Genomic DNA, 9,675 nt, shown 5'->3' with positions numbered 1-9,675 from the left:
AAAATCAACTAGTTATGGGTTGGCTGATATCAAATTATCTGATATTTAAGTTATAATTGTCTTTTTTCATCATACAATGTACTCAATCTTTTAGTAGGCAAGAAATCCAGTTTATATATTCAGAAAAGAAAAAAAAAGGTTAACTAAATTACTGTCATATACAATTACATAATATAATTTTTCTACTTATACTTTATTATAAAATCTCCTGCTGATTCCATATCAGTTTACCACCATTTTTCAAACATGATGTTTTCCTTTTTAATTCCAAAGTTCAAAAAATGAGACTCTACTTCACTAATCATGGATGAAGGGCCACATATATAGCACAGAGTATTTTGGAGGTGAAGATCATCAAGAGAATATTTCAAATCATCAGATGTAATTCTTCTATCTGAAATAAAACCACCTATTAGAATTAGATAGTTATAGAATTAAAATGCACACAACCTAAAAAATTATTTTAAATAAAAATTTTCAAATGCAGCTTGCTCAAAATTTGAGTGAACTGTATTTTAATAACTTTTAAAATCAGAATAATTAGATCAGTTTATAAAACATGGTACTAAATGAAAGTTCCCTGTTTGAACATTCCACCAAATTTAATTTTAAAAATCTTTTAAGTACAGCACTCAACATAAAAAGTTTTGAAATTGTAATAACTAGGGCCCTTTACACATAACAGAAGCTGGTTGCATGATTTGGCCACATTCACAAAATTTTTATCCACCTTTATATTTTATCGTAAATATATCCAGACAGGTTCGAGGGATTAAGGCAGATCACAGCTGGCCATAGCTTGGACATCATATACAGGGTGGGGGCCTGAACGAACCTTGGAATTTTATTAAATACTATATTTAAAACAAAAGTGAAGGGCCATGCAAATTCATGCAATTCAGAAAGAAAATACTGGGACAGATATAATTTTCTAAAAATTATGCATATTTCCCTTGTTGTATGCATTCTTTCTTTTATTTTCGAGAATCTGTTACTTGGAGAAGGTACCCACGCTGGAGATCCCCTCCCCAAACATACACTTTCTTTCATTTCAGAAGCAATACAACTAAACACACACACACACACACACGTGCACGAGCGCGTGCGTGCGCTTGGCATGAGAATGCGGCAGCTTTTGCTAATTTCCCTCCTTGACAAACACTTGTGAAAATGAGCCCGAGAGCAGTACAGCAATTGTACAGTTTGTTCAAGTTTGATTTCAAATGAATCCCCGAATTTTTGCATGAACTGGGATTCTTCCGAATAAAATGTAGTTCTACAATTTGTGTAAGGTATGTTCTATATATATTTTATATTCACATGTCGGTAATATTTGACACTGTATCATATCTACAAGTTGTATAAATAAGAGTAATGTGGCATTAGAGATAAGTTACTACTATACATAAAGAGATGGTTAAGCGGTAAGAGATAGAGTGGTTATAAATGACCACTGCTCTTCAAGGACTAATTTCACAAGTGGAGTTCCACAGTGGTCAGTGCTGGACCCAATACTTTCAAAGGGGCGCCTCCGTAGCCAGGTGGGAAGGAGCAGCAGTGCGTAGCACACGCTTCTTGATTAGACCGGGGTTCAAGCCCGTCACCACCAAATACGGAGGATGCGGAAAGGTCAGGGAATGACCACCGCATATCCCGGAGCAATATGGCCTTAGTTGCTAATGCTCCTAAAAACCAAATAATAACAATAACAATACTTTCAATATTTATTAATGATATTCGTATAATTATTTCATTTGATACAGTTATTTTGTTTGATATTGATATACTTATATAGTTTTGATGTCTCAGTTTGCTCAAAGGCCAGGCATGTGATTAATAAGAGCAATCAGAGTATGTTACTTCAAGATTAATTAATTACACAGTTGCTTGAAAAATGGCAATTGTAGTTTAACACTGTTATACTACACCATTATATATTTGAGTAGCTGTAATCTTGCAATAACATATCATTTGGGTAGTACCAAACTCAAGGTAGTTGATAAAGAGAAAGACCCAGGGGGTAAATGTATAGTCTGACATGAAGCCCTCTGAACAGTACAAACAGCTTATCATTGCAAACATCAATGATATTCAGAACTTTTCCAGCATGGATAAAGGTATGATTATTCTGTTGTATAAGGCATTGTTTAAGCCACAAGGAGAAAAAGTACAGTAACAAGATTAGTTGAGGACTGTTACCAAGAAAGACTAGGGTTCTACAAACTGCAATCTCTGGAAACTAGGCAAATGCAAGGTGATCAAACCGAAGTGTGTAAGGGACACAAATTTAAATTGAAAACAGATGGATGCAGCACAGATGTGTGGGAATTTGAATTCTGCCAAATAGTACTTGACTGTTGGAATGAACTTCCACCTAGTATTGTGGACATGGGTAGTTTTGAATAAATTTAAAGGTCTGGACAAATTATTAGAAGGAATGGGAAAATTATTTATTTTATTTTTTTGGCTGGTGCTATATACACTTTGCTTCCTTGCAATCACATTGACAATATTAAAGTTACTAATATTGCATCTGTATACAGGATCATCGAACACTGGGTGTACAGTCTAGCTTCTAACAAACGATCGTTTGTTTGTTGTTTGGTTTTTAGGAGCATTAGCAACTAAGCCCATATTGTTCCGAGAATATGCGGTGGTCATTCCCTGACCTTTCCGTATTTGGTGGTGATGGGCTCGAACCGAGGTCTAATCAAGAAGCGTGTGCTACGCACTGCTGCTCCTTCCCACCTGGCAACGGAGGCGCCCAACAAACGATCTTTGGATGATCGTTTTCTGCAGTAGCATGTTTGAGAGGCAACCAGAGAGGATAATACTCTTGAAATGGTTTTGTTATCAACAGTAATTATTCATGTATTAAGAATTTGCAGATAAAGGAACCACTAGTTGGCAGTGATCACAGTGTACTGATGTTGGATTTACTTAAAGATATAATTACCATCAGGGGTAAAGAAAAGGGTTTTTGCTTCCGTAAAGGTGAGTACAGTGGTCGCAGACAATTTAAATTGTGTACAGTGGGACCAACTAATGATGTTACCAACAGCAAATTCTAAGTAAAAAGCATTCAAGGAATTAATCATGAAAGCTACTAGACTTTTCTTACCTATTAAGAAATACTATTCAAGGTTTAGGCCTAAATGGTTGTCAAATGAACTAATGAGACTCGTGGCAGAGAAGAAAAATGCATGGGATGTATATAAATTATCAGGTGACACAGAAGCCTATGTCAGATATAAGCTAGTCTGTAATCAAGTCACAAAGGAGATTAGGCAAACGAAGGCAGATTACGAGACATCTTTGGGAAAGGATGCTGTGAAAAACAGCAAGGACTGCTTTACTTATATAAATTCTAAACGGAAGAGGATGAATAAGATTGGTCCACTTGATATCAATGGTTCGACTGATAATGATCTTGCTCAGATAGAAAACAAACTGAATGAGTATTTTGCATCTACATTCACACATGAGCAGTTATTAAGGAAGGAAAATGCCACAAGTTTATTAAATTGTAACAGGGTGCTTTATGATTTTATAATAACTGAGAGCAAAGTGGAGCAAAAATTGTTGAAGTTAAACATAAGAAAGGCACCTGGGGTGGATGGGATCTATCCAGTTACATTAAAGGAGGTGGCAAAGGAACTAAGCAAACCCTTAGCCATAATTATGAGAGCATCCTTGGGCTCAGGGGAAGTCCCCACCACTGGAGATGTGCAAATGTAACCCCAACTCACAAAGGGGGTTCGAAGGGTGACATGAGTAATTAAAGACCAGTTAGTTTAACTTCTGTTCCAGGTAAAATAATGGAGTCACTGGTTAAAGATGCATTGCAGGATCATCTAGACAAGACTGCAGCAATAATTCAGACACAGCATGGATTTGTTAAGGGAAAGTTTTGTCTGAGAAATCTGATTGGATACTATGATGTAGTTACAAAGGAACTGGATGCAAAAAATAATTTTGATATCATATACTTGGATTTCAGGAAAGCTTTTGACATGGTTGCGCATAGAAGACTACTGTACAAATTGGAGCAGAATGGTATTAAGGGTAAGTTGCTATAATGGATAAAAGGGTGGTTCAGTGGGAGAAGACAGAGTGGTAATCAATGGACACGACTCTTCGTGGACTAATGTTATTAGTGGAGTCCCACAGGGTTCGCTGTTGGGCCAACTGTTGTTTTGTTTATTTATCAATGATATCGATGAAGGTATATCACACTTAATGTTGAAGTTTGCAGATGATACATAGGCTGGCAGGGTTGTTAATAACAGATTGATGAGGGGAATGAAAGGATCCTCTTACTACCAAGAGAGGCTTAAGTTGTGCAAATTGCAGCAGCTGGAGACTAGGCACCTGCACGATGATCTGATTGAGGTGTATAAGGCCTTGAATGGGTTAAGCACGCTGAATTCTGATGGGATCCTTCCACTTGTTCAGATTACGAACCTAAGGGGGCATAAATTCAAATCAAGAAAAAAACAGATGTAGAATAGATGTGCGGAAATTTGCCTTTAGCCAGAGGGTGGTTAATTGCTGAAACAAACTTCCATCTGTCGTTGTGGAAGTTGATAGGTTGAATAAATTTGAGGAGGAACTGGACAGGCATTTGGAGGGAATAGTGTGATTTTTTTTTCATTTTTTTTTATTTATTTATTTTTTTTGGCTGATGCTGCATAAGCTCATACACTTGCTTTCTTGCATCACATGCCACTACTACTACTACTACTACTACAGGAAGGTGGGAAGGAGCAGCAGTGCGTAGCACACGCTTCTTGATTAGACCGGGGTTCGAGCCCGTCACCACCAAATACGGAGGATGCGGAAAGGTCAGGGAATGACCACCGCATATCCTCGGAGCAATATGGCCTTAGTTGCTAATGCTCCTAAAAACCAAATAACAAACTACTACAGGATCTATAAAATTTGGGCACATGGGCTGAGAAGTGGCAACTGAAGTTTTACATTGACAAATGCAAAGTACTGCATATGGGTAGAAGTAACCCCGGAGGAACATACGAACTGTGTGGTACTACACTTAGGGTGGTAGAAAATGAAAAAGACCTGGGAGTAATTGTACAGTCAGATATGAAGTTTTCTGAGAAATGCAGACAGGCTGCAAGAGCAAGTCATGGGGTTTTGTCAATGATATATAGGAATTTTGCTAGCAGCGAAAAGGAGGTGATTATCCCTTAGTATAAGGTAATGGTCAGGCCACACCTTGTGTACAGCTTACAGGTCTGGAGACCTCATTTTAGGAAGGATGTAGATTTGTTTATTTGTTTGTTATTTGGTTTTTAGGAGCATTAGCAACTAAGGCCATATTGCTCTGGGGATATGCGGTGGTCATTCCCTGACCTTTCCACATCCTCCGTATTTGGTGGTCACGGTCTCGAACCCCGGTCTAATCAAGAAGCGTGTGCTATGCACTGCTGCTCCTGCCTACCTGGCAACGGAGGTGCCTGGATGTAGATTTGCTTGAGCATGTACAGAGAAGGGAAATAAGATTGGTGAGGGGAATGAAGATATTCTCTTACCAAGAGAGGCTTAAGTTCTGCAAATTGCAATGGCTGGAGACTAGGGACCTGCAAGGTGATCCGATCGAGGTGTATAAGGCCTTGAATGGGTTGAGCATGCTGAATTCTGATGGGATTCTTCCACTTGCCCAGATTACGAACCTAAGCGGCATAAATTCAAATTGAAGAACGACAGTTGTAGAATAGATGTGCGGAAATTTGCCTTTAGCCAGCGGGTGGTTAATTGCTGGAACAAACTTCCATCTGTCATTGTAGATGTTGATAGCTTAAATAAATTGAAAGAGGAACTGGACAAACTTTTAGAGGGAATAGTTGTGTAATTTTTTATTTTTTTTTTTTGGCTGATGCTACATAAGCTCATATGCTTGCATTCTTGCAACACATGCCTCTATTGCTATCTTTCAAAGCAGTCCATGCATGCTTGGGCAAGTTTCACAAACTTCTTTTTGCAAGATAGCCAGCTTAAGATCTATCATCACAAATCAAGTGAGAATACTATTACTGTGAATATTTCCATGTGTTGGTTAAAAAAAAAAATTGGAATTATTGCTGGACCGCACATTTCAATATAACTTTACACTGATCGAATTCTTCCTCATGCTCAGATTACGCATTTTAAAGGGGGGAGGGACATAAATTCAAATTGAGGAAAGACAACTGCAGAATAGATGTGTCTCTGCTCTCAGCCAGTGAATAGTTAATTGCTGGAACAAACTTCCATCTGTCGTTATGGATGTTGATGGCTTAAATAGATTCAAGAAAGAACTGAATAAACTTTTGGAGAGAATCGATAGGTGAAATGGGATTTTTTTTTTTTGTTTTTTTTTGGGTGATGCTATATAAGCTTGCTTTCTTGCATCATATGCCACTACTAATGCTAATGTGCCTATAGTCTAAAAATTAAATTAATTGAGGACAATTTGGAAATGTATTTATTTATTTGGCCTTTATTTATTAAATACCCTTAGCTGCCTATTTTCAGCTGAAAAGAGTACGTAAAAAGGTATCAAATGTGTGATGTATGGTAATTGCTATTTATATTCTTTATAATTATAAAGTAAAAGAGGCTATTTATTTCCTTTGAAAACTTATGTACGTAAATTATGCTATTCAAATTTATTTAATTGTGGAGGTCTCTTCTCCCCAAAATATGTAACATATCCACAAAACTGTTTTGGGATAAGTTCCATGCGTGTGTTTTCATATGCTCCTTATAGATTTGTTCTCTTCAAAATGTGCATGTGTGGGGGAACGGATTAGGCGTTGTCGGTGTTCACTGTATCACAAGCCCTGTTTTAGAAGCACAGGTAAGTTATTCGCCTCTCTTCTTCAAAAGTCTTACATCCTGACATGTTATGTTTTTAAAAAAACAAGCTCCTCAAATTAGTAGTTTAATTATTTTCATCCAATCATCTTTTACATAGCATTCTAAACAGACATACTGTGAAATTCACTGAATATATTCCAAGCTACCATATTAAGTATAAAAATAATCAGATAGGTCTATGTATAAAAATAAATACAAAGTTCTGATTCCTGAAAGTTATGAAATTTTGCTCAATTTTAATGAAATTTCATGAAAATCCATTTATGTAGTAAAGGCACTCCTTCAGTTAAGCACTTAATCGGTTTTTTTCACGTATGTGAGTTCATTTTGTACGTAAGTCCAACCTTCAGTCTTTTAGATACAAAATACATGTACAGTACAGTACAACAACACTGAGATTATAACCTCCAACAAACTTCATCATGTACAGCATTTTACGATTTGTAACTGAGTTAAAGGAGGCTGAAAAAACATACAATGAAACATAATAATGTAGAGTACAGTATTTATCCAAAACTAATTTAATCTAAGTACAATAAGTAATTTAATTTAATTTTACAATCAAATCACTTTACGGTGGACTCTCCAAAATAAAATACTGTTCACTATTTGATATGTAGTAAGCGCCGGTCATTGTGATCACATTTGCAAACTGAATTTTAATTGTATTAAATGGCTATTCTAATAAGCGAAAATAGGAGAAATATCATCCACAGGCTATAAAAGTAAAGATATAGAGCACAAATTTACACTTTACTTCCTCTAATTAGCAAAATTAAATGATGCATGAAAATCGGAAGAATATTTCCCACAGGTTAGCAAAATAAAAATAAATTTATGCTTACATACATAGCTTAATTAATAGTGTAACTAATTGATATTTCTGTTCACTAACATTTTTTTTGTCGTAAAATTTAAAACAGTAAGAAAATAAGCAATCAATAACAAAGAACACACGATACGCGCAAGTGAGACACAGAGTAACACCTTTATGAAGCTCAAAAAACAGGAATGAAGAGAAGATTCTGAAAATTTATTTATGCTTTTTATATGATTTAAGATTTCAGTGAAGGGGAAGCACATTTCACCATAATAACGTAAAATTCCACAGAATTCCAGCTATCGGTATCATTGTAAGATCGAGTTTACTACCAGTATATAATTACATTGCATTAACAGAAAAGCCGAATAAACTGGAAACTACTAACTGTTTTTATTGTTTTATGGTGGTAACCTCCAGAAATCTGCTTTAGAAAAATATCACAAAGGTGTTCAAAACTGATTCTTATAACCAAACATAGCAACAGCTTTGTATGTATCTGCGAGTTGTATATAAGTAGAGGAGTGCCTGTACTTGGGCATTTTTTTTTTTTTAAACCGTTGTGCACTTTTCACCAACTCTGTCCAAGCAACCATCAAGAGTGGGAAGCACAAGTGCACGCACACACACAGAGACAGACAGAACAATACAATAAAGTGATTTATCATATTGTTGCCTGCGTGTGTTTAACCAATGTTAAACAGGCATAAAAGACACAACGGAAAGCAAGGCAAAATAGCATAATAATAGATCAGTTTAATTCCATCGAACTAACAACTGAAAATTATATTGTTGCAAATATAGTATAATTTACTATTATACCATGTTACAAATTTTTGCTTCTACATATGATTAGTTTAAAAACAGTGGGGATATAAAAACAAACCTTGATATAACCAGAAGGAGCAGCAAAAGAGCAAAATTCTATAAATACCACAATTTACTAACAGATAAATTATCTAAAAGGTACAAAGTACTTTTGATTGGTGTATGCAACGTAAAAAGTTTTGAATATGGTATTAATTGGATGGCTTCCAACTATAAAGTACTTTAAATATAAATACAATTTCCAAAAATGATATTAATGAAGTATACACTGTTAAGGTAAGCCTGATAATTATGTCAGCAGAATTTTATTAATATACATACATGATGAGATATACATACATTGTAACTGTTTTTTGTGCCCCGCACAAAAAACAATTACAATGAAGTTTATAACTTCATTGTAACTGTTTTTTGTAACCAATATATGCTGAATAATTAGTTTACTAGGTACACTAACCTAACAGCAAGCAACACCTTTAGCTCACAAAAGTCCCACAATTTGTTGGGCCAAGGAGTTCAAGAGGTGCCCAAAGCAGTCCACAGTGCATTGTCCCATTCATACTCAATCTGATAGTTTCCATCAGACACAAGCATATCTCTGCAACAAAACTTCTTCCACCTCATCTCACAAATGCAAAGTCAGTTGAGATTTGGTCACTGAGCAAGCCAATGAAGTACCACAAAGTTATCCTACATGAGGTTAAATTAGGGTGAATAAACCAAAAAAGGAAGGTATACACTTGTAACAATGCTCAAATAGGTTGTAGAACTAAGATGTTGATCAAATGGTATTAGGGACATAAAGTTAAAAAAAAAAAAAAAAAAAAAAAAACCACTTCCTACATCACTGCCATCACCACCCCCCTACAGTGATAACACCTGACACAATGGATCCATTGGTACATGCTGCTCTCACCATGTCTAGTCTTCCTGTCAACAAAATGGAACAGATGAAAAAAACAGGCGTTTCATCAGACCATGCAACTTGTATCTACTCCAAAAATGCCCGCCGTACCATACCTGTAGCTGCTTGTATTCAGCTGACAAGAGCAGAGTTTAGTGAAACTGCCTGCTGCTATGCCCAATTCACAATAGGTCCAACATGTTGTTCATTCTAATATATCTCTCCTTTGCCACTGCTGTACTGC

General features: G+C 36.1%; 1 protein-coding gene across 1 annotated transcript in view; it reads right to left on the bottom strand.

The window, feature by feature from the left end:
• Positions 1-225: 225 nt before the first annotated feature.
• Positions 226-9,675, bottom strand: part of LOC150091060 (oxidoreductase NAD-binding domain-containing protein 1-like) — a 117,631-nt gene continuing 108,181 nt past the window's right edge. Inside the window, exon 7 of the mRNA XM_090381493.1 lies at positions 226-394. Coding sequence (XP_090237619.1) covers positions 228-394 — 167 coding nt within the window. The 3' untranslated portion in view covers positions 226-227. The remainder of the gene's footprint in view (positions 395-9,675) is intronic.

This window comes from Mastigoproctus giganteus, chromosome 1, assembly GCF_048544385.1.
Source record: "Mastigoproctus giganteus isolate SK-2022 chromosome 1, ASM4854438v1, whole genome shotgun sequence".
In the NCBI taxonomy this organism is placed as follows: Eukaryota; Metazoa; Arthropoda; class Arachnida; order Uropygi; family Thelyphonidae; genus Mastigoproctus; species Mastigoproctus giganteus.
Note: the sequence above shows the minus strand (reverse complement) of the source record. Positions and strands in the feature narration are given on the sequence as shown.